The sequence below is a fragment of the Mixophyes fleayi genome, chromosome 12 (genome assembly GCF_038048845.1).
Source record: "Mixophyes fleayi isolate aMixFle1 chromosome 12, aMixFle1.hap1, whole genome shotgun sequence".
Lineage (NCBI taxonomy): Eukaryota > Metazoa > Chordata > Amphibia > Anura > Limnodynastidae > Mixophyes > Mixophyes fleayi.
In genome coordinates this window covers 80,340,605-80,366,352 of record NC_134413.1, presented here as the reverse complement: position 1 = coordinate 80,366,352, position 25,748 = coordinate 80,340,605, and the positions used below count along the sequence as shown (strand labels likewise).

General features: G+C 45.8%; 1 protein-coding gene across 2 annotated transcripts; it reads left to right on the top strand.

Moving 5' to 3' along the window:
- Nucleotides 1-128: 128 nt before the first annotated feature.
- On the top strand, nucleotides 129-25,660 carry ITGA10 (integrin subunit alpha 10). Of its 2 annotated transcripts, none has more exons than XM_075193035.1 (30): nucleotides 129-749; nucleotides 3,828-3,939; nucleotides 6,614-6,723; nucleotides 7,163-7,251; nucleotides 7,891-8,005; nucleotides 9,809-9,936; nucleotides 10,562-10,710; nucleotides 11,049-11,199; nucleotides 11,296-11,461; nucleotides 11,976-12,049; nucleotides 12,631-12,775; nucleotides 13,732-13,880; nucleotides 14,353-14,496; nucleotides 15,021-15,224; nucleotides 15,381-15,511; nucleotides 16,228-16,394; nucleotides 16,512-16,654; nucleotides 17,227-17,337; nucleotides 17,836-17,921; nucleotides 18,380-18,521; nucleotides 18,857-18,949; nucleotides 19,062-19,138; nucleotides 19,230-19,319; nucleotides 19,667-19,751; nucleotides 20,475-20,588; nucleotides 20,699-20,785; nucleotides 21,045-21,158; nucleotides 22,843-22,938; nucleotides 23,129-23,242; nucleotides 24,861-25,660. In XM_075193035.1, the coding sequence occupies exons 1-30, from the start codon at nucleotides 698-700 to the stop codon at nucleotides 24,924-24,926; spliced, it is 3,504 nt and encodes a 1,167-aa protein (XP_075049136.1). In that variant the 5' UTR covers nucleotides 129-697; the 3' UTR covers nucleotides 24,927-25,660. The 2 variants fall into 2 exon arrangements, with proteins under 2 accessions (XP_075049136.1, XP_075049135.1); XM_075193034.1 differs by having other exon boundaries at nucleotides 18,854-18,949.
- The last annotated feature ends 88 nt before the right edge of the window (nucleotides 25,661-25,748 follow it).

Sequence of the window (25,748 nt, the reverse complement as noted above, 5' to 3'; positions counted from 1 at the left end):
GGGCACTGTATAATTGAGGTGGCTGGACCCTGCTCCCACTTCACACGGCTCTGCTTGAAAAGGGAGAGCTGCACCTAACAGTAGTGCACGCAGCATTGTCCATGTATATTATGGGGATAGGAAGAGTTGGAGAGCAGCCAAGCACTGTCTAAATGGGGTACAGTCAGCGAGGGGACATTTTTAAATGCTATACTTGATTGACTTGTGTCTTTCATTACAGCCTGGATGGCTGTATAACGACCAGGCTGCATCGTACAGTGATGCTGAGTATCGCTCTGTCCCAGATCCTTTTTCCTACACCAAACAGTAAAAAGCCCCTAATCTTGGCAGATGTTTTCAATTCAGCCCACACGTCCTGCAGGCTCCGTCCTCTAGTTTCATCCCATCCCGGTCCCTTTCTCGCTCCGTGCAAATCCCTTCCCCAAGAAAATGTCATCTATAGCCGTTACCACCTTAGCTGGGAGGCTGTTCCCTGAACCCACCCCCCGGCCAGCCGCGGTGTGACGCTGGACGGGCAGCCCAGGTCCAAGATCAACCAAGATTTATTTTTAGTGTCCAATGAAAGCAGCTGCCTGAGCCAACGAGACAGAGGAGTGAGGACAGAGCAGGCTTTCAGTGTGTGGCATGGTAACACCCTATCCCAAAACTCCAGGCACTTGGGAGATTTATTTTTTTTTATACTCGGCTAGCTAAGACCATGGAGCCACACAGACCTCTCCTTATCCTGCTCGCTCTGCTCCACGGACAAGGTAAGACCACTCTCCTCCATCTCCCGCACCAATAGCTCCCATCAGCCGGCCGGCGAGTGTTGTTACAATTATGTGATGTGCCACAATGCTTCACAGTATGTGTATAACAATGTTATTAACCACTTTAAATAACAATTTGGTGCAAAGAGCTTTAACGGGCCGCAAACCAATCAAATATCGGCTTTGATCAGCTTTGTGTAGCGTAGACTAATGAAAGCCGACAGCCGATTGGTTGCTATGGGTTACAGCACATTAGTTCTACGGGTTCCGTGTTATTAAATAAGCTGTATTGAGGGTAAGATAATGAGATGGTTGACGGTACTGCGGAGTTTATTGGTAACATACGAGGTGGCATCCTCGCGCTGTAGACTTTGATATCGCTGTGGGACTACAAGTGCCAGCATGGCTGACTGGAAGGGCAGACTGGGATTTGTAGTTCCACAACTGCTGGAGAGTGCTGTATACTGTGTGTCTGACCATATTATTGGCTATTTATTATGACAAATGAAAGTTTCTGTAACCCATAGTGGTCTAATCTGTAGTAAGAAGACGCATGTCAGAATCTGATTGGACGCTATGGGTTACAGAACCTTTTTCTGCAGTTACCCGTGCGCCAGTATTACAGTTTCTATATTTGACTAGATAATCTCTGTGGAAATGACCAATAAGCTAAGAAAATTATATTTTATACAAATACTTTGCTCCGATTAGTTTATTGACCTTTTAAAACATGAAAACTGTGGAAGCGTCGGATGTGCCATAAATTTCTGCTAACAGAGGAGTTTAGTGGTTGGTCAAAATCAGTGACTTAGGATGTGGGATTGAGTTTACTGGAAATATGGCAGAGTGCAGCAATCAACTTCTGAATGGCTTTGAGAGTAACTCGGGCTGTTTTGACCGTGGGCAGGACACATAGACCTAGGTTGGCACCCTATGGCTGTGGTGAGTTCTTTAGTTACTGCCAGGGGCATTTCTGTGGCCGGTGATCCAAAAATCCAACATCACATAGAAACAGTTGTCTGATAAACTAGGAACAGGATCACCTCTCCTACACCGGCTCCCAGGAGCGGGGTCAGCTCTCCTACACCGGCCCCCAGGAGCGGGGTCAGCTCTCCTGCGCTGGCTCCCAGGAGCGGGGTCAGCTCTCCTACACCTCCAGGAACGGGGTCAGCTCTCCTACGCCGGCCCCCACGATCGCTTGACAGGGGTTTGGCTCAAAAGGTGTTTAGGGGGGCTGGGACGGCATATCAGGTCCTGGGCGGGTTGTGATGTTATAATAAATCACCCTCCTCTATCACATATCAGATATGTTGGGGCAGTACAGTGGCTCAGTGGTTAGCACTTCTGCCTCACAGCGCTGGGGTCATGAGTTCAATTCCCGACCATGGCCTTATCTGTGTGGAGTTTGTATGTTCTCCCCGTGTTTGCGTGGGTTTCCTCCGGGTGCTCCGGTTTCCTCCCACACTCCAAAAACATACTGGTAGTTTAATTGGCTGCTAACAAATTGACCTTAGTCTCTCTCAGTCTGTGTGTATTGGGGAATTTAGATTGTAAGCTCCTATGCGGCAGGGACTGATGTAAGTTCTCTGTACAGCGCTGCGGAATCAGTGGCCCTATATAAATAAATGGTAATCATAATAATATGTTATTTAGATCCGATGTAAGGTCCAGTCAGTATTTTGACAGCCTGGTACTTGGGACAATCCCTCTATTGGAAAAGTTATTCACATTTTAGTAGAACTTTTTTATTGTCCGTTGAACGGACCGCACTGCGCTGCTGTTGTATAAACGTTTATCCCCACGTCCCTAGCGTGGACTTGTTGTGACATATTGTATCTCCCAGCCGGCTGAGCTCTCCCGTGCTGTGGGTGGGATGTAGTTATATATATTTGCAGTATGTATTTACTGCCCGTGTCAGCCTATAATTTTCCATCTTGAGAAGCACAAGGAATTTTAATAACAATGTGTCTGACCTTTAACCCCCCAGCCCACCACTGTTACCTCCGGAGGAGTTTAACTCTCCGACACGACAAGATGGCGCTTTTACAGATTAACAGTCAGTTCATGGAAAGACTTCGCGGCGGAGGCGGTAGAGACCTGCGTGACGAGATTAGATAATATTTTAAATGGTAAACGGAAAAGACTTGAAGTCTAGGCAGCTGCGGGAGAGAGACAGATTTGGGGCTGACCCAGAGGGGGTGCGTTAATGTGCAAATTATCACTGAACCATATCAACCAATCAGCAATCAATCTTTCTGGCGCAACGTTTTAATACGAAAGCAAATGTCTGTCCGGGATCATATAAAATCTAAGTCCAGTTACGTGCCGTATTTTATGCAAATAACATATTTCTTTGCAAGAGACTAATTGATAGCTGTGTGCAAATATTGGATGAGTTTTTCACTGTAATTTGGCCACAAGGGGGCGCAGTTCCATTGAGGTCAGTGCAATATTTATTTTTTGAAATTGCTGGTAATCAGCTTGCAAAAAACAAACAAACAAACCAAAGCTAGAGACATTAAGCTTTTTGTGCACAGTGCTGCAGATCCGTATGTTTTCCTAGACCTGTATAGAGAAAAAGAAGTTTATGAAGACCTGGGTATATTTCCCTATAAACCACATAGATGTTGTAGATAATATTCTAGCGTTGTGCAAATCTGCTTGTGTGCTATGTTTAGCCGTGTGCCGGCAGCCCCGTTAGCGGCAGCTTAGTGCTGGTAGCTCCACCCTGTATAATTAGCACTGTGTGTTGCATGAGGGGTGTCTTAAATCCTTTGGCTGCTGGTGGACAGAGAGTCTCTGTGTGTGCAATTTCGCCTACGCCCTTCACACACACACACAAGCGGGTCACCCACCCCACCCCAAACACAAACCTAGCTGGAACTGCAGGTGGAACTCTTAAAGGGGAATTATAATATTGTTTAATTCTGCCCCCCCCCCCTCTCTGCACGAAAATTTCCCTTATCCCAGCACAACGTTTAGTCCACAACCACACACTAATATAACTCTGGGACACGAGGTAGACTTTGGTTGATAGAATCTATATTTCTAGTAATGCCTCAATTCTTATGTTCAAAGGCTTCGTGACGTCCTTCAACATAGACGCAAAGAGGCCGCAGGTTCTCCGTGGACCGGAACACGCTCAGTTCGGCTATAAAGTTCTTCAGCATGAAGCGGACGGTCAGAAATGGTGAGTGGTCTGGTTACTGTATTCCAAAAACTCGAGGACCTGGTCTCCTCACCAGGTCTATCTGACTGGTGGGCAGATCTTTGTGGTCTCATGTTGTGTGACGTAATATTATCGTGTGTTTTGTTAGTCATATTCGTCAATGTGGCCCCTGGCTGAGTCCAAAACGAACCCTTTTTTCTTAATAATTTAGTGATCTCACAGCTGGTCCATCTGAGCTTTGAACCTGTCCACCAAAGACGTCCCGTTGACTTGTTGACCTCATGGCTTGGCCAAGATCCCAAAATGTGACCCTTCAACAATTTCCTCCTTACCAAAACATTTTGTCCTAACCTCAACGCAGTCCTTCAAACCCAAATGTCATCCTTCTGTCTCCATAAATTTCCTCCTGAGTCCTCGCTAATGACACTTCCTATAAACCCCAGAACTTTTTTTTTTGCTGAACAAGAGCGTGAAAAACATGACCTGCTGATGGCAGACTTTTTCTGCCGAGTTTGAAATATCTCACTGACCAAGGTGTCTTGACCTCTATATCATCCGACTAGTTTAATTTTACTGACTAATCTCTCTGTAGACCACTGACATTTTTTTCTCGGGACTTAGAAGTGGCTTTTGGCCGTCAAGGGGCTTAACCTTCGTGGAGAAACATTAGTTCTCCTCGGAAAGGTCCTGAGAGATAGCCAAGAACTAGGAAGAGGGTCGGAGAAGATTTCTGCTCAGGAGGGTTACGTGGGATCATTTTAAGGTCTTCATAGGGCATCTGGGCCACCAGTTGTCCATGTCTACTGTAGACATATTCCAGTATTTTCATTTTTTCCTTCCGTAGAAGGAGAATCTCGTTTGAGGAGAATGGTTAACGAGACAATGGTATTGATTGACTCAAGGTCCGGGAAAGATGTTTTAATGCATAAAACAAGCTTCTGTTTTACGAGGGTGTATAAATTGTTTCCAGATGGTTAATGAGTCTAACATTGGCTCCTCATTGATAAGGTCACATTCTATAACCCACATATAGGAAGGGGGGCTTCTCTCAGGGGGTATATACTCAGGTATGCTCTGAGTAGATGTAAGGGTCATTCCTGGATTCTTAATATGGAATATTTAGCTTGGCTTGTCAAAATTCATTGCCTCTAGCGTTACATTCTACCTGCCCCCGGCTGGGCGGATTTTCTGTCTTCAGATACTTTCTCCAGATGGAAAATCGTAACCATCGCCGTCAATGCGAAATAATATTTCTTCCCACGGCAATGGAAATCGAACCTCTAGCACATCGCAGGTCCCACGGGTGGTGGATTGTCCTCTGAGCTGCTATAGGGCAAACATAGGTCTTCATACGAATCAAACACACTAAGCGTGTTTCGTTTTGGATTGCAAGCTTTTCAGGACAGGGGTAATGTTTGCTACGGGCAACGCCTCCGCTTTTTCCTTTCCCAAAGGCTTTTTTGTCACGCGTTCCTGACGTGTTTGTGGCGTGTATGAATCACGTGAGAAGGCAGATTGATATATGATGACATTCATGGTATCCCTGCGCCTGCCCTCAGTGTACACTGCGCTGTGTTTCCGCTATACCCGCCTCCATGTTGGCAGAGCGTTTGCGTAGAGAGCAATTACGCAGTAGGATGGATGTGCGTTAGTTTGTACGAGCACTCAGGGTGCGTTCTCTCTGCTGGAAGGGCATGCTGGGATTTGTAGTTACACAGCAGCTAGAGAGCCTTAGATGGGGACATAGGAGTGGACATCTCACGATGGAATATTTTATACCTTACAGATAAGATTTTAGGGGAGTCGTTGCCTCAAAAAAAAAAGAACTGATTTGTAAACGAATCCTGTTGTTTTTTTTCTGCCAGACGTAGATTTGATTGTACTTGTCGGACAGCGAGCGAACACGGACGGACTGTGCGTGACGTGGGGCCTCACGCGATTTACGGTTCTATGTTTAACACACATAAATAATTAACAGTAAACCAGTTCTTGTTAGGAATGAGCGTTCCAGCTATGGGTCATGTTATAGCCATCATCCGCCCTCGGAAAATGAGATTCCCAGCCTCCTGGTAACCCCGTCCCTTACTGTAGCCAGAGGAAGGTGGGAGGAGGCCCAGTTACATGTTACACGCACAGCCCCAGTTTGGTTATGATGTCCTGTCATGTCCGTCTGGAGATTCATTTACTCCAGGAGACGTGGATAACTATTTCCCTAGTTTTCTCTACTCAAGTTCCCAGAGCAGGTCATGTTTTCAGGATTTCCCCCAATTTATGTACATGCCAGTTCATCCTACTAACAGCAATTATCCCAGTTGTTTCCAAAGAAGGGAAAAGCCTGAAAACATAACCTGTTGGACGTCCTTCTTGTAATATGGACCAAAGCTGGAATAAAAAAAAAGGCACTTGGTGTGCAGTCTTCCTTGGTTAGAACATCTCTGTTTTCCCCAGAAAGAAATTCAGAGTTGCTTGAGGCACGCTGTCATATTTTTAGTGAAAGTCTGCCCCCACCTGACAAGTCAGTGACTTTTACAGACACATACCTTGGCCTATTAGCAGCAATTACAGCTCAGAGATGGACGAGAGATCTACCAGAATAATACTCTTTCTCCCCTCCATTTATAGAATTAGATTTGTTTTGCTTGCAAACGGTTTTATCCAATGGCGCTAATTCTACCCCCCCCCCCCATTGACGCAGGATTCTGGTGGGAGCACCGTGGGACGGATCCAATGGTAACCGCCAGGGAGACGTTTATAAATGCACCATTGAGGCCCAAAGCAATTCCTCCTGTACTAAGGTCAACCTGGGTAAGTCTAATGCTCTATTGATGATATATTCGCATCTATGGGAAAAGTGGAGGCGTTGCCCATAGCAACCATTCAGATTCATCATTTCCTAGAATGTAGTGGATAAATGATAGCTGGAATCTGATTGGTTGCTGTGGGCAACGCCTCCACTTTTTTCCTTTTTTAGAATTTTTGATTCCCTCAGCTTCCAAATGTCGCCTTTTAAATTTAGGCGAATAGCCGAATTGCCGTAATATTTAGCGAATGGTTGTTGGTCTTGTGGATGGATCGTTAAAATATTATTTATTTGCATCCCAAATTAATGCTTCGTTAAAATGCTTCTTTCAATGTTGCTATCCGAATACTTTTAATAATGTGTGCAAGTGGGAGTTGTTTTAATATTCTGCATTTTCTTCCCTTTCCCCGTTATCTCTATTTTCGGATTTGGACTCCATTGAAGGTGAACTTGCCTTCCGGAACGTCTCCAAGCAAATGAGAAACATGCACATCGGGATGGCGTTGTCCCCGGACGCACAAGGTGGTTTTGTGGTGAGAGATCTCGGTGTACGAACCTGTTAACACTTGGACCTGGGCACAACTAATTTTATTTTTAATCTTTGGACTGCATTGGTTACGACGGGGGCTGTGTGTGGTGGGCAGAGGACCTGGCTGTCGCCCTCCACAGTTCAGATCAGGTTCTCGCTCTCCGGGCCCCTGTCTCTGGTGGCTCAGAGGTTAATGCCAGGATGTTGGGTGGGAGCGGCCGGGCTGAGGGCATTTTTGTGGTGAGCTGAACAAACGCTGAGCCTGGCTGACGTCCTGAGCCAAGACAAGCATCTTGTGACTGTGGCCTGGTCAGGCCAGGTAAGACTGACCCCTGGGGAAGGGGCTCCTGACGGGACAACATGCTGCAACGTAAGAGACGGGTTTTATTGGAGTAAGAGGAGTGTAAGCTCTTTTCCACAGCTCGGTGGTGTAAGATGAAGGTTCTGCGACCTCAACATGAGTACAAGGGTTAATCAACGGGGTTCTCAGCCCTCATATAACTTTGCAGGTAGCCTTCAGAGTTTTATTAATCTCACTGCTTAATCTCTGTAGTTTCCGACTGTGCTTTTCAGCCATGTCTTGATATAATCAGGCAGACACATGATCCGTGGAAGGGATTATATCCACCTCTCTCCTCCTCAGGCCTGTGCTCCGCTCTGGTCCCAGGAGTGCGGCTCCTCTGTGTACAGCACCGGAATCTGCGCCACCGTCGATCCATCCTTCAGACCGACGGGGACAATCGCACCCACAGCGCAGAGTAAGTCATCGTCATACACCGCCCTGAATACGTGTGTGTGCGGGAATCTTCCCGCGTTCATACACAGGAATTTGTGTGCTCGAGAGTCAGTGTGATCTGCAGGATCTGTGTGATCGGGATCCAGTGTGATCTGCAGGATCTGTGTGATCGGGATTCAGTGTGATCTGCAGGATCTGTGTGATCGGGATCCAGTGTGATCTGCAGGATCTGTGTGATCGGGGTCCAGTGTGATCTACAAGATCTGTGTGATCAGGATCCAGTGTAATCTGCAGGATCTGTGCGATTGGGATTCAGTGTGATCTGCAGGATTAGTTTGATCGGGATCCAGTGTAATCTGCAGGATCTGTGCGATTGGGATTCAGTGTGATCTGCAGGATCTGTGTGATCGGGACCCAGTGTGATCTACAAGATCTGTGTGATCGGGATCCAGTGTGATCGGGATTCAGTGTGAACTGCAGGATCTGTGTGATCGGGATCCAGTGTGATCTGCAGGATCTGTGTGATCGGGATCCAGTGTAATCTGCATGATCTGTGTGATCGGGATCCAGTGTAATCTGCAGGATCTGTATGATCGGGATCCAGTGTGATCTGCAGGATCTGGGTGATCGTGATCCAGTGTGATCTACAAGATATGTGTGATCGGGATCCAGTGTGATCTGCAGGATCTGTGTGATCGGGATCCAGTGTGATCTGCAGGATCTGTGTGATCGGGATCCAGTGTGATCTGCGTGGTCGGGATCCAGTGCGATCTGCAGGATCTGTGTGATCGGGATCCAGTGTGATCGGCAGGATCTGTGTGATCGGGATCCATTGTGATCTGCAGGATCTGTGTGATCGGGATCCAGTGTAATCGGCAGGATCTGTGTGATCGGGATCCAGTGTGATCTGCAGGATCTGTGTGATCGGGATCCAGTGTGATCGGCAGGATCTGTGTGATCGGGATCCATTGTGATCTGCAGGATCTGTGTGATCGGGATCCAGTGTAATCGGCAGGATCTGTGTGATCGGGATCCAGTGTGATCTGCAGGATCTGTGTGATCGGGATCCAGTGTGATCTACAAGATCTGTGTGATCAGGATCCAGTGTAATCTGCAGGATCTGTGCGATTGGGATTCAGTGTGATCTGCAGGATTAGTTTGATCGGGATCCAGTGTAATCTGCAGGATCTGTGCGATTGGGATTCAGTGTGATCTGCAGGATCTGTGTGATCGGGACCCAGTGTGATCTACAAGATCTGTGTGATCGGGATCCAGTGTGATCGGGATTCAGTGTGAACTGCAGGATCTGTGTGATCGGGATCCAGTGTGATCTGCAGGATCTGTGTGATCGGGATCCAGTGTGATCTGCAGGATCTGGGTGATCGTGATCCAGTGTGATCTACAAGATATGTGTGATCGGGATCCAGTGTGATCTGCAGGATCTGTGTGATCGGGATCCAGTGTGATCTGCAGGATCTGTGTGATCGGGATCCAGTGTGATCTGCGTGGTCGGGATCCAGTGCGATCTGCAGGATCTGTGTGATCGGGATCCAGTGTGATCGGCAGGATCTGTGTGATCGGGATCCATTGTGATCTGCAGGATCTGTGTGATCGGGATCCAGTGTAATCGGCAGGATCTGTGTGATCGGGATCCAGTGTGATCTGCAGGATCTGTGTGATCGGGATCCAGTGTGATCTGCAGGATCTGTGTGATCGGGGTCCAGTGTGATCCAGGTTTTCTGCATGTTTGAAGCTCTTTTTTGATTTGCAGGATTTGGGGGTTCAGTGTTACCTGTATTTGGGGTTCAGCATCTCTCTGTCCTAGGGTGCTCCACCTATCTGGACATCGTCATTCTGCTGGACGGGTCAAACAGCATCTACCCCTGGTACGAGGTCCAGAATTTCCTCAGCAACATTCTCAGCAAGTTCTTCATTGGACCGGATCAGATCCAGGTCAGTGATTATAATATATAATGGAGACGTCAGATTGGGCGACACAGCGGCCTAGAGAGCGAGACGGACAAACCGCTCACTCTGATTTCTTGTCATATTCTCTATATTAATATCCTGTGCAAGTATTTCACATACAAAACCTACTCTCTTACATAGAGACTTTCCCTATTTCTCAGGCATGCCCCTTTAAACCAAGACCTTATTTGCATCGTAGATGTATTCTGTCTTGTTTAGCACATGTATGAATACTAATCACGGCGTTGGTATTCCCACCGGGGGTCGTTTCATCCTGTGTGGTTTCTATCCTACGTTCCGATGGCTTTACATAGCAGCGGACGCTGATCGTGGCAGATTTACATTTAGTAACACAGAGTATAAATAAACCACACACACATCTGGGAACACTAAAAGTCCTCAGGAAATAAACCCTGAACATGTGCCTGGATATCTGGTGCTATAAGAGTGCCCAGCTGGTTGGGTCTGCCACCAACGCAGTTGAGAAGGTCATCGTTCTCTAGTGTTGATGACCCGGGCATAGGAAGTGAGGATGTTGGATTAATCATTCGTTAGAAAGACAAATTTTGTGGCTTTGTGCGCTCATGTACCCTCTTCTTGCTCTGGACAGGTAGGGGTTCTACAGTACGCAGAGATCGCGGTCCACGAGTGGTCTTTGAAGGACTACGCCACTTACCGGGAGGTGGAGGAAGCTGCCAAGAACATCAGTCGTCAGGAAGGGCGAGAGACAAGAACGGCGTTTGCCATCCACAAGGCGTGGTATGTCCAATAGAATTTGTTTCCGCCCACTCGTCAGCCCTGCATGCGTTGACGATGGGTACGACCAGACCTCTCTGCTCATCGATGGTCGTAAGACAAAGTCAACACATTGGTGGGTTGACCTGTTGGCAGCAGTCATTGACCATGTTTGATCGCCTCTACTACCTTCATCTTCAAGAAGCTTGAGGCGTCACCAAGTGGGGCGGCATTAGTTATATTCAGCATGTCCACGTCTTAATATTTTGGCAGCACATAGTCAAGTTTGCTCAATAGTCAATGCTCCGGCTCTTTGTTATAACTTGGCGGAAATGTCTGTGACCGCCTGGATGTTTTTTCAGCTCGGAAGCTTTCAGCCCTGAAAGAGGTGGAAGAGAAGGCGCCTCTCGACTCCTCATCGTTGTGACTGACGGAGAATCGCATGACGCAGACGACCTGGCGCTCGCCTTGGAGGAATGCGAGAAACGTGATGTCACCCGCTACGCCATCGCGGTACATGACTTATGTGTTCTATACATCTATAGAATTTTGATTAACAATTTGTAATTTCAACTAACCCTTGGTGTGTTTAACCCCCCTCCCCTTCAGGTCCTCGGTAACTATATGAGGAGGCAGCAGGACCCAGAGTCTTTCATCAAGGAGATTAAATACATCGCCAGCGATCCAGATGAAAAATACTTCTTCAACGTCACTGATGAAGCTGCTCTCAACGATATTGTGGACGCTTTAGGAGACAGGATCTTCAGCTTAGAAGGTACGGAGACACCCCTGACCCCCTCTTTTTTCCTCTCTCCACTTGTGTGGCTTCTTTGGTGGGTTTCCAGGAACCTGTAAACCCCCTCCCCCACCCAATGTCAAAAGTATTGCCCAAAAGATGGTGAAAAAGGAAAAAAACTACTGTACCACTTATGAACACTAGATGGGGGTACAGATACCCTTTTCCTAGATTTGTTTGATTGTGTAGTTTTCAGTTTATTCTAGGGTAGGATTAATGTGCTGTTTTTTTTCATCACAAGACAGTAGAAAAATAAAGTGATCTATCTGCATTTAATGGTGTTTTCCCTGATTGCTAAACAAGAAAAACAGATTAATTAATGACACATTCAGGGCAAGGAGCATCTGTAGAGATATAAAGTGACCCGTTCCCCTCTTAGAACAACCTAAATATGGTTCCCACATCCTGCTGTGACTTTTAGCGTGACCAGAGTGGCCCAGTCCGCTTTGGGTGACTCTTTCGCTGATCCGCGCCTTGTGGGTTTTCTCCTCAGGAACACACGGCTTGAACGAAAGCTCCTTCGAACTAGAGATGTCGCAGATTGGATTATCCATGCATGTCTTAGAGGTGAGCGGGCGCTTAATTACTAAATGAGGTAAGATTAATTCCTTCTGAGGAGAGAAGTGACCGACTCGATCTTGGTTCTCCAATTGGCTTGAAATATTCGGATTTTGCAAGAGCGTTCGATACTGTTGGTTCTACGTAACAGTCTGGTACTTAGGATAACAGTAGGGGGGGGGGGGATGTATGTACCTGGATAGAGCACGAACGGTTAGATGCTAGTTGACAGAAAGCTGCACAGTGCCAGGCAGCAGCTGTAAAGGCAAATCCTGGCATATATCAAATGACATGTATTACCATTGTATATTTCTCTAGTTAGACCACATCATGAATATAGGAGAACTAGAGATTAGAGATGGCCAACCTCAAGAATAAAGGGAATGAAAGGGTTAAATGATTATAACAACCTAATTAACATGTACCTGAGGTCAATGCGAGAGAGGGTCATCACGGAAGAAAGAAGTTTTCACCCTCAGCATAGGGAAAGGGTTCTCTACTGTAAGGGCGGTTAAGCTGTAAATTCTTTACCACTTGAGGCGAAGATGTAGCAGAGACTTCAGGTCCGTGTCTGGTTCTGGTCTCCGCAGGACGGAATCCTGTTTGGTGCCGTTGGGGCGTACAACTGGGACGGAGCGGTGTTGAAAGAGTCCAGGCACAGCCGGATAATGCCCCCGAGGGCCGCCTTCGAGAAGGAGTTTCCCGTCAAGATGAAAAATCATGCTGCCTACCTGGGTAATCTGGCATTGCTGCACTTAGCGCGGGATATCGCTTCTGATAGCGCTGAGTGAAGGTTATAAAAGTTATTTTATTCCCCCCACCAGGGTCCACTTACCCCTGTCCTCCATCTCGGTCGATATAGGCAACATCTCCACTTTTTTCAAACCAGCAGCTTGATAGATTTACCCCTTAGTCGTCTAGAGGCCATTCAGCCAGAAAATCAATCATTCAGCTATTGCTTGCTGCACGCTTCCAAATTTCTGCAAATGTCCATCCCACATGCCAAATCTGACTTGGATGTCCATGACAGTATATATACGGACTGCAGGAGTGATTAGCTCAACATATAATATTATCATCATATAATATCACATCAACACCTCCTATAGCCATAGACTGTAATGCAACAGCGCCACCCAGTGGACAAATTACGTTAGAATATTAGAATAAAAAAGTTATATAATATTAGAAGTGTACGAAGCTGTAACTTTGGACTAAAGCACCTCTCTGTTATGGGAGTAACCTCTGTTTATTCAGCACAGCAAACTCCGTATCATTTAATAACATGTAAAAACATTATTACTCTTCTTATATTAGGTTTGAATCATTGAAGATCTGTAATACTGTATAATGACCGGGATTGGGGGGGTTCTTGGAATAATCTCCCTGTAGAAATGTCCTAATATCTATAGGAAGCAAAAAAAATGAACAGTGCTTGGTGCAGATGGGGTTAATTCCTGACAGCAGATAGTGATAGGGACTCACCAGCCGTAGATTGCAAGCTTTTGAGCAGTCCTGATCAGTGATTGGCTGTACATTTTGCTTTCTGTAAAAAAAAAAATACTATAATATAGATATATACAATATATATATAGTTCTGCATATTAATTAAGGGTGACAGAATGTAATTATTTAACAGACCTCTTTGCAGAAGGTAACTATGTCTGTGTCTCCCCTTCCCCCTCCCCCAGGTTACACCGTGTCCTCCATCACGTTACGCAGCGGAAAAGGCTTATACGTGTCTGGTGCGCCCAGATTCAAACACAAGGGGAAGGTCATTCTGTTTGAGATGTTCCAGAATGGTGATATCACTATTTCTCAGGCCCTGGTGGGGGAACAGGTAAGGAATCTGCAAGGCCGGGAATCCACCTGTTTAAAAACTCAAGTGTAGTGCCGCATACGGCCACCAGGTGGCAGCGTATGCAGAACCCTTCTATACCAATTATTTTGCAATTACGCTTGTAGGATATTCTAGGGCGGGATTTATATACAGAACACATTGTGTGTATAGTTTATGTATGAAATGCATGTATCAAAGTGTGATGCGGCATTTCAGAAAAAGATAACAGGGGAATGACAGAAATTAAATCCTGTGTTTCCTCTTGCGATCATTTTAATTTTGACCCACTCCCTCCTCGTATATCCTGCTTTTACCCCTGATTGCTACAATATTACAGGACAACATGGACCAGGGTGGGAACAGAGAGGGCACTTGACTCCAGGATCGGCCCACACGGGCTACTGATCAGCTCTTCTTCGGTAGAACATTCCTACAGTAATTTGATAAGTTCTCCTCTCTTACACGTGTCCAGATCGGTTCGTATTTCGGCAGTGAAGTGTGCCCCGTGGACGTTAATGGCGATGGGATCACCGACGTCCTGCTAGTGGCCGCCCCCATGTTCCTCGGACATCATAACAAAGAAACAGGGCGCGTTTACATCTACCGAGTGGGCCAGGTAAAGACTAAAATAGGCAACGTAATTCACGCTCAACCGGCATGTTTATAAACCATGGTCGGGATCGGCACTGGCCCTGGAATAATGTTGGCTGTTCTTATGCAAAGCATTATGGGATTGTGATGGAGAAATATGCACTATAGGGAACGTAATTGACACCAGTAACCATAGACATAGGACAACAGTGCAGCAATATTGTTTGGAGGAGGGACGCTCACTGCCCAGTACCCATGGAGGTACCCTGCTGTGCTGTTCCTCAAAGACAAATTAAGACTATATGAGTTCTCTAAGCTAAAAGAAGCCATGTTTTTCCAGCCTGAGGTGATAACAGAAGTCATCGCCAACCCGAGTCATCAACTCTATCCTCGTATGTCCGCCTCCTCCAATGAGAGGCCTGGACACACTCTGTGGCTTCCATGCTCTATAAAACTCTCCCTGCCTGTACTTGGGCGGCGTAGGCCTAGGTGGTTCCTCTAACACTGATGATGCAGAGATAAAGATGGTGTCTCTTTTGTCCTACGCAGACGCACCTGACTCTGAACGGCACGCTGCACGCTGACCGCAAGATACAGGACTCCCGCTTCGGCTACTCTATGGCCAACACTCCAGATCTGAACCACGATGGTTTAAATGATGTCGTGGTGGGCGCGCCGCTAGAGGATAACCACAGGGGGGCAGTGTATATCTACCATGGGTACCGCAATACCGTATTGCCAACTTACAAGCAGGTGAGTGGTCATGTGGCAAAGTGCCTGTACCTCCGGGGGTTTATAAAAATAGGTGCTTACTGGGGCCAATAACACAATGTAATTAGACTAACGACAATTAATATCAGTCAGTACAGATATTTTATTTTTATTCTATATATGTTGGCCGCCCCACAGAGAATAGACTCCGCCTCCTTCCACCACGGACTCACCTACTTTGGCCGCAGCGTAAGCGGCCAGATGGACCTGGACGGGGACGAGCTGGTGGACCTGACCGTGGGCAGCCAAGGGGCAGTCGTCATGTTGAGGTACCGGGAGAAATTTAACAGGGATCAAATTGAAATCTCCATATCGACCGACCATCGGATCAGCTTCAGCTGTCACCAAGTCTGATGATCCCACAATTGGCCCACGTTACGGCTACGCTGCAAATGTCTGTCAGATCGAAATCGCGTTGGGGGATCGCTCGTTATTGGATGATTGATCCAATTGAAAGCAATCAGATTGCTAATCATTTTTTTTTAACTTGTGTTGAATATAGAGGTGGGAAATAAATAATTTGTTGAAATTTCCAAGCTCAACAACGTCCACACGACTGGACTGGCGGGGGAGGAAGTGAGAGGGTGTGACTGAGGGTGAGTGACCCTGGAGATGGGTGAGACTTGGGGTGGGTGTGACTGGAGGTAGGAACACACAGAGTTTCTGGCTGACGGGTCCGGGTTATGACTAAGGGGATGGTGTGACTATGATTGTGGCTGGGGGAGAGGATGTGACTGTTGTAAAGAACGACTTTAGATGCCCGTATATTGAATTTATTTTCCAACCACTTACAAAATGCAACCACAGCCATCTTTCCACGGCCCTGCTTTCCATTCAGCGTGTAGCCTTCTACACTCTATCATTAAATGTGGTGGCTGAGAAGGGTACGACTTTTATTAACCCTTTCCTGGCCCGATGAGAAACACTCTAGAGGGCTATTTTCCTACATTGAGGGTGGTTGTTGTTTTTGTGCCTTTTCCCGCAGGTCTCGGGGCATTGTTCGGGTCAACGCTACCTTGCAGGTCACCCCCACCACCATCAACATGCTCCAGAAGAACTGTCAGCGACAGGGCAAGGAGTCGGTCTGCCTGAACGTCACGCTCTGCTTTTCCGTCAACTCCAAATCACCCGGCAAATGGGACGGTCGTTTCGGTCAGTAATTATTAGATTTTTTTGCATATAGGAAACTATTGCTTACAATTGAATACATTTTTAAATACCCCACTATCTGTGATTGATACAATACGGCGTCTTCATTTTTGATCACAGGTCTCCATTACAACCTCTCCCTGGACGACAAGAAGGTCACTCCCCGGGCTATGTTCGATGAGATCCTTCAGAAGTTTCTGAGTAAACGTATTCGACTGACCATGGGGAAAGTCACCTGTATGAATCTCGGCTTCCACGTCATCGTGAGTATAGGAGAGGGTCTTCGTGAAATGCGTTGAACTTACAAATTTTGGACGACCTTTTGAGTGAGAGAATTCTCTGAGATCGTCGTACTCGGTCACGTTAGTGATTAAAGTGTTAGGATTTTTATTTGCTGTCCTTTTAACCTTGACTAAGTCGCTAAATCTTTGTTGACGCTGTGATACAATGGTAGACATTATCTTCATGTTGGTATGACACAATTGCGTTTGGTGCAAGATAAGTCTTAGTTCCATTGAGAACAATTTAAGTTGTGGGGTAGAATTTCTGTAGCTATGACAGGAATTTTCAACATCGACCTTACAATTTATTTATTTTATTCTATTTTAAAATTCACAAATGAATTGGCACCCAGAGAATGTAAGTGTCTTATAGAAAATAAAAATAATAATTATTCATGACAGCAAATAGGCCAGGATTAACAGGAAAGACAAATTGTGCACAAGATACTGTCTTCACCTAACTTTATAGTACCCACGCGTTTCACCTATATTTGGTAGTCGCCCAAAAAAATGATCTGCCAAAGTCATCGTTCTCTATTGAAATTCTCCCTTAGGAAACTGCGGACTACCTGAGACCGATCGGAGTTCACCTACGATTTAACCTGACCGACTCAGAGTCAAGTCCGGTGCTGGATGACCGATGTCCCTCCTCTGTCAAAAAGCTGGTGAGTATCCATAACCAGTGTGCATTTTTTTTTCTATCTAGATCATCACGCAAGAAAAACTTAGAACCTTGTAGTTGAAGATAAGCGAAGTGGCGGCCAAATTGGGCGCAAATCGAATTTCACAGCAGAACAGAAAGTTCTGGCAACAGTCTTCACGTTTCGCATTTGCCACTCTGTGGTAAGGAACTCTACTCTGTATTTGTAAACGACGCATTTTGCAGAGTTTATAGTCTATGAATACAGTTGAGGGGGTAATATTATCAATTAATTGTTCTCTGTGGTATAATAAGCGAGAAGTAGGGTGGAATGAAAAACAATAAAGGGAAGTTCCATGCCAAATACCAAAGGCCAAATTCCTCCGGCGAAATGCGTGAGTCACATCTGCCAATAAGATAACAACATCTCAAAGTATGAGTTGTCCTCTGAATATTAACATGCTCCTCTAAGGTCTACACATGGTATACTATTAACATCACTATCTTTATTTTTAATCTCCAGGTTCCTTTCTTCAAGGACTGTGGTGACGACAACGAGTGCATCACGGACCTGGCTCTCCAGGCCAGTATGGACATCTCTGGTACCCGGTGAGCTTCTGGAGACGTATCTCACGCTGCACACTTGTCACTGTCCGTTATCTCATCGTGTTTGTCATTTTCTCAGGCTAGTCATTGGGTATCACTACCGGGCTAACTCAAAAGTTAAAGGGTAAAATAATTTGGTGGGGGAGGGTGTAAAAGATCTCCAGAATGGATTTGGCACCCGAATTATATTTGGGGAGGTGGATTCTTTGTGGAAAACTCTTACACAAGCGTTCCACCAAACATGCAACTTTGCTGACCACTTTGCCGGTGTTTATAAATGTCTCGCCAAGTCTGGCTTGTAGCCTTTCTTCCGTAATAACGTGGCTCCGGGATCGATTCGTGTATTCAGTATTTTAGTACCATCAATCAAGTTTTTGACGGGTGGAATTATGGTCATTAACTGCAAAGATCTTTGTGAGAAATTAAACTAGTGACAATGTGTGTCTAATTCTGGGCCCTAGGGACAGACCCTACATAATCCGGAGGGACCGGAAAAAGGTGGCGGTGGAGGTGGAGCTGGAGAACCGGAGTGAAAACGCCTATAACGCCAGCCTGAAAGTGTGGTTTTCCAAAAATCTTCTTTTCACCAGTGTGGCCGGAAAGGTAACCAACCTTACTAATTAATACCCCAGTGGCTTTGAGGTGGGTGAGATAATATGTACATAATCTGAGACGTTAGGGTTCAAAACCATAGCAACCAATCAAAATCTTGCTTTCACAGTGAAGCTTGCCCTAGAGAGATGAAAGCCAACTGCTGATTGGTTGCTGTGGTTCGAAAGCAAATTTTGCCTCTGCATGCGATATTGGTAAACGAGTCCTAATGTTGGGGTAACTTGAAGTTTTAGTGATGGTGGAAGTATTGCTCCAATGAGTCTGTGGTGCTCCAGTTGTCATTTAACCCTATGACGATGTAACATGATGATATCTGTGGCCAGCAGGGTGACGGACAGAGTAAGGTGGAGTGTACGGCCCTATCCGCTAACACCCGCACCTGCAGCGTCAGCTACCCCGTGCTCAGATCCATGGCGAAGGTGAGACTGGGGACAATGGTGGGAGACGGGGGCGGATAAAGGGAGGAATGTAGCAATAAATTCAAAGCAGAACATTTCATAAGACCCCCCCCCCCCCCTCCTCTTCTCCCAGGTGGTCTTCGTCCTTGAGTTCGAGTACAGCTGCTCCACTCTCTTGAACCGAGTGCAGATAAAACTGGTAGCCAGCAGGTGAGACGAACTCCAGGGCTGTGGTGTAGAAAGATGGCTCCGGCCTTGGTGGAAGACCCTCCCCCTGGCTAAAACTTTTCTCTTCCTCTAGTGACAACATGGAGATGACCAACACACTACACGACAACACGGTCCAGCTCGTCGCCAACGTCCGATATGAGCCCGAACTGTTCATCCTAAGGTGAGAGGACTTTAGAGCGTCCTGTTATACCACAGACAAGTATTTCCGGCGGGTTTGAAAAAGTGGAGATGTTGCCTATAGCAACCAATCAGATTCTAGCTGTCATTTCGTAGAATGTACTAAATGAATGATAACTAGAATTTGATTGGTTGGTTTGGGCAACATCTCCACTTTTCAAAGCCGCCGGAAATTCTCAGCTTGATACATTACACCCCAAGAGCCAGAGACTCTCCCAGGATAATGAGGACGTTTCCTATGTGTTTTATGTTATAAAATCGTGTCGGACGCTGCAAATGGCTTATTTTACGGGCGTAATACATTAAGTACCATTCCTGTTGTGTTTGCAGTGAGTCCAGCCTAAACCGCTACGAGGTTCAACCAATCCTGTTGTCTACCCAAGACCCCGGCCCGGAATTCATAACAAAGTTCAAGGTGATGGAGACATGGGGGGGTGGGGTTGTTGGGGGAACGTGTAACATTACACAACAGAGCGAGTGCTCAGTTACGGCAGCTGATAATCCCGGTATTTACACACCCAAATATCACATTACCCCATAAATGTAAATAGACATAACTTACTGCCTAACATATTTATTCAAAGTATAGTGATGTTGCCACCTGCTGGTCACTAAGTCAACTGCACCCAAAATACTTAGTCCGGTCTCATAATTCTGCTCAGGGTCGTTAACGATGGGCCGTACAACCAGAACTAAGAAGAAAATTGTTTTGTGTTGAGTTAATAAAGATAAAACACAAAGTTATACTTGCCTCTGATGCGACATGCTCTCTCCAACTATCGGTTGTCGCTGTGTTGTCTATGCCCCTCCCCTATTTCCCTTTCGTGCGAACCGATAGACCATGGTTGAGTGAGGTTAACAACATCGCTATCTGTGTGAATCAGGTGAGCACGATCGGAGCTCTGGATTGGTGGGTAAGAATAACGCCGGATCGGGGTGGAGTATAGTGTTGTATTTTATCTTAATTATCTCCGCACAAAGCGGAAGGTTTCCATTGTAAACAATTTTAATTTACTCATTTTAATTTTGCTTATTTTGAGTAATTAATGTAACTATTTTGGGATTCAGCTAGACCGCCCCTCCCTCCACGAAGCCGTTTGTATTGATTAATTAATGTATATTCTCGTCTTCCGAGCAGATCCAGTACGTTGATTGTTACCCCATTTACAACATCTCGGTGCAAATCTACGTCCCGGCCATGGGGTACGGGAGCTCGTACTTCATGTCCGTCTCCAGGATAATAGCTAACAATGTAAGATGGCGGGGGTTGGGGGGGGTCGGAGGATCATGGCTGTCCTTATTCCATGATTTTTGGGGACAGGGGGTGAATGCAGTTATTAATCTCCCCGCTTTACTTCATAGGTCACTTGTGTGTTATCCAATCTGACCAGGCCGAGAGCGTCCGTGGTCCCGTTTCACCCGGAGGACCTCCTGCACACAAATATTTTGGTAAGACTGCGGTGAGACCCTGGGGGCGTCACATGATCCCCCTCCATCCAACCATAAACTGCGCTTCATTAGGTAGAACAGTGATGGAATCCATCCAACCAATCAGATGTTTGCTTTCATTTTCTAAAGGGTACAAGACAAGTGACAGCTAGAATCTGATTGGTTGCTATTGGCAACACCACCTTTATCTACACAATTATTATTTATTTATAGTCCTCTAATAAGTGATGCTGGAAACTAATAATCTGTCTTGTATCAGAATTGCAGTAACAGCTGGTGTGAGACTATCACCTGCCGGATCCCCGTACTGCACAAGAACTCCGACCTGTCTCTATCCATACTGAGAATCATCCACAATCACTTCTTTACTAAGGTAAGTCTGTCTGTAACCCGGTAACTGTATTATATACAGAATATGCAGTATATATCACTATGTATGTGTCAGGGGGTAGATGGGACAGAGCAATGTTCTGCAGATCTCTAGAGAGGTCAGTAATGTAATAATCTGCAGAATATATCACTATGTATCTGTCAGGGGGTAGATGGGACAGAGCGATGTTCTGCAGATCTCTAGAGAGGTCAGTAATGTAATAATCTGCAGAATATATCACTATGTATCTGTCAGGGGGTAGATGGGAGCAGAGCGATGTTCTGCAGATCTCTAGAGGTCAGTAATGTAATAATCTGCAGAATATATCACTATGTATCTGTCAGGGGGTAGATGGAACAGAGCAATGTTCTGCAGATCTCTAGAGAGGTCAGTGATGTAATAATCTGCAGAATATATCACTATGTATCTGTCAGGAGGTAGATGGGACAGAGCAATGTTCTGCAGATCTCTAGAGGTCAGTAATATAATAATCTGCAGAATATATCACTATGTATCTGTCAGGGGGTAGATGGAACAGAGCAATGTTCTGCAGATCTCTAGAGAGGTCAGTAATGTAATAATCTGCAGAATATATCACTATGTATCTGTCAGGGGGTAGATGGGACAGAGCGATGTTCTGCAGATCTCTAGAGAGGTCAGTAATGTAATAATCTGCAGAATATATCACTATGTATCTGTCAGGGGGTAGATGGGACAGAGCAATGTTCTGCAGATCTCTAGAGAGGTCAGTAATGTAATAATCTGCAGAATATATCACTATGTATCTGTCAGGGGGTAGATGGGACAGAGCGATGTTCTGCAGATCTCTAGAGAGGTCAGTAATGTAATAATCTGCAGAATATATCACTATGTATCTGTCAGGGGGTAGATGGGACAGAGCAATGTTCTGCAGATCTCTAGAGAGGTCAGTAATGTAATAATCTGCAGAATATATCACTATGTATCTGTCAGGGGGTAGATGGGACAGAGCAATGTTCTGCAGATCTCTAGAGAGGTCAGTAATGTAATAATCTGCAGAATATAGCACTATGTATCTGTCGGGGGTAAAATAATCAATGATCCAGGTACACTGTACAGCTCTTAAATGATGAGTTGTCTACGTATGAGGCTGGAGTGTGGGGTACACAGGCCGGCATCCCGCTGACCCCGGGGCTGCAGCGTGAAAGCGATTGAAATTCAGAAATGAACAAGCCGGTCATTGTTTTCTCCTGGGAGTAAATGATCTCATATCCCGCTGGGAAAAAATTACAGGAACAGGAAAGAGTTATTTTCAGATCTGTCGGTCGTTATCAATCGCTGCATTATAGGAACGTTGAATAATAATGAGCCTGCTCTATAATTGGACTCAGAGGCTGGTGGGGGAAATTTTAGGGGCCAGACTCGGCTCATCGGCCTATTAGGAACATTTTAAATGAAAAAAATATTAGCCCAAAGCAGCCCACTTTGGGCCCGGCCCGGGGTGCAAATGCCCCCTGCTCCCCAGCCCGATTGGACTCCTCCCGGTCCCTCTGTCTACTGTCCCGATTCCGTCTGAACCACCTCTGCCGCGAGGCCGCTCCCTGCAACTAATGCAAAACACCCGATTGTGCCATGCTTTGACTTGTAGTTCCATAAACGATCGGGACGCTCTATATGCCTGTGGAATAAGCCTCTCCTTGTCTTGCAGGCAAAGTTCCGCTCCGTCAAAGTCATCAGCGAGTTTGTCCTGGACATTAAAGAAGACGGAGCCCTGTTTGCGGACAGTGCCAGGCATCGGACGGAGGTATACTCTTTATTGGTTCCCGATCCGGCCCTGCTCATGCAACCAGTGACCCCTGTGTATTATAACGTATAACACGCAGCAGACTGAAGATTATTATGCTGGCAAGGTCACGGTGTCACAGCTGTCTAATTATAACATAATAATCTACAGCCCATTATCAGGACTGAGGTTGTATTTTCCTGCTTTACAGAGTGTCCTGGAATTACTCCATCCCGTCCTGCTCCCGCTGTCCCTGTGGATCCTCATCGGAAGCGTCATCGGGGGTCTTCTGCTGCTCGCCCTGATAATCTTCATCCTATGGAAAGTAAGTCAGCGACACCACCGAACTACTGTATATAGATGTCTGATGTGTGTGCTCAGAGGGTTCCTCTTTATCCGTTATATTCATATATTATACACACTTCCTTCACCACTGTCGGCTGCCTTGTTCAAAAGCTATTAGCAAAAATAGTGTTTTCCTTGGTGGAGTGCAGAACCCCCAAACAGCCACAGGGTGGAGTATGACCAGCAGCAAAATCCTTATGGTAATACATCATCAAAATAAATATTTTCCAATGGAAAAATATTGAAAGCCGAATTTCTGTAATTTCACATATTGAACACATATCTAAATGCATCCATTTTTTGGATCATTTGACCAAACCCTGGACAGAGGAGCTTGCAATCTATACAGCGGGACGAATGAATTTTTCGCCCTATAGAAGCAAACTGTTTTTGCAATAGTGAGCTGGGATCGGCTCGACACTCTAACAGGCCAACGCAAAGCCACATTTGTGGGATATCTTCCATTCCACGCTGTGGAACAGGTGTATCAGTTATGTGTGACACGCTGCATCTGTCGAGCAAAACTATTTCTGTCATCAGAAAGACCGGACAGCTATAATTGTACTTTATTCATCATCATCATCATCATCATCATTTATTTATATAGCGCCACTAATTCCGCAGCGCTGTAGAGAACTCATTCACATCAGTCCCTGCCCCATTGGAGCTTACAGTCTAAATTCCCTAATATAGACACACACTCACACACAGACAGAGAGGGGGACAGAGAGGGAGAGACTAGGGTCAATTTTGATAGCAGCCAATTAACCTACCAGTATGTTTTTGGAGTGTGGGAGGAAACCGGAGCACCCGGAGGAAACCCACGCAAACACAGGGAGAACATACAAACTCCACACAGATAAGGCCATGGTCGGGAATTGAACTCATGACCCCAGTGCTGTGAGGCAGAAGTGCTAACCACAAGGCCACTGTGCTGCCCCAACTTTATTTCTAAGAAGGGCACGCTGTGGCAGGACTACAAGTCCCAGCATGACACCTTAGGTTCCCTAAGCCAATAGCCCAACCAATGTCCTCTGGCAGAATAGTATGTGAATTAGTTGCACTCTGCTGCCACCTAGTGATATATTTAAATCATTACAAGTTCTAAAACAAACTTGAAATTCTTTTTTTGTTTAAGTTGGCAGCACAATTCTAAGATCTGTTTTGATTAGTTGATTTATTTTGCACGGTAGTTCCTAAGTATTTTAGTACAGAGAGTAGGACGCCTCTGCCTAAATGCCATGCACTTAACAGCTGCTTGTAACTATAAACATCAGCTTGTAAACCGGGCCCACAAACCAGCTGTCCTGTGCAAGTAAGTTATAGATCTTACAAATAGAATCTGCTTATTGCTGTTCTGGTATTGTTAGAACATAGTTCTGTTTTAATTAGGTGGCATATAACCAAATGATCTTTATTGCATGTGTTGCACTGCCATCTAGTGTACACTGCAGGTTACTACAATCAGAATGTATGTGAGTTCAACTGTTGGCTGGGCATTCTGATACTTGTAGTCCACACCATCGAGTGAGCCTCACTTTTGCAGATGTAACCCTCTGTTGTCATATTCACCATTGTGGGGTTTCCTGTTTTCACAGCTGGGATTCTTCACGAGGAAGATCCAAGGCGAGGAGAAGGAAGAGGAGACCAAGGAAGACCAGTGACTTCTATCTAGAGCTCCAGCACACCGGATCCACAGAGCGCCATGAATACCCAACTCCTGCTCCGTCAGACTCTGATCCACCGATCTGGATGACCGGTGAAATGAGCTCAATTTTTTACGCAACTGGGGAGACTTTTGGTGATGAACTTATCTTATACGAGAATCCATCAATAGTCCCCTTGTCCTCTAGGACTGTCGGTGAGACGCTTAGGACTTCTAAGGGAAGCAGGAACCGAGGAACGCAGTGTGGACTAAGCACAAAGGACCTCAAATGACGGCGAGTCTTCACTGTGATCCCGGACATTGAACAAACTGTGACTGGACGTGTTAAGGATTATACTGTAACGGAGCACCGTTCCTGCCACCGGGAAGCGAGACTGAGAATAGCACAGTGCCCTCCGGGGCAGAAGGACAACTAGGGTGCAGCTCCCCCTGCTGGAGAGAGAGCGATAGGAATATTTTTGCACTGTTCCAATCGGTGGCTTAAGGAGTGGAACACGTGGCCCGATGCTGTAATACCAAATACATCTTCTACATTCCACTAATAAAGATCTTTTACACCCACCCTGGGGTCCTCTGTGGATAGCAGCAGCTGGGAAGTGGGAGGGAACTCTGTGAGACTGACAATCGTTCCAAACATTCAACTAAAAAAGAAAAAAGTGTTACATCTATATCTCTGTCCTGATTAAGCCATTACTTCTCCTTATTGGAGGATAGGTAAGGGGAGGTTTAACTATGGTTTTGTGAAAGGTGTTTTGTAACATTAAAATATATCTCGATATCCTTTTGAATAATACTTGTGGCCTACAAGGACAGATAGTGG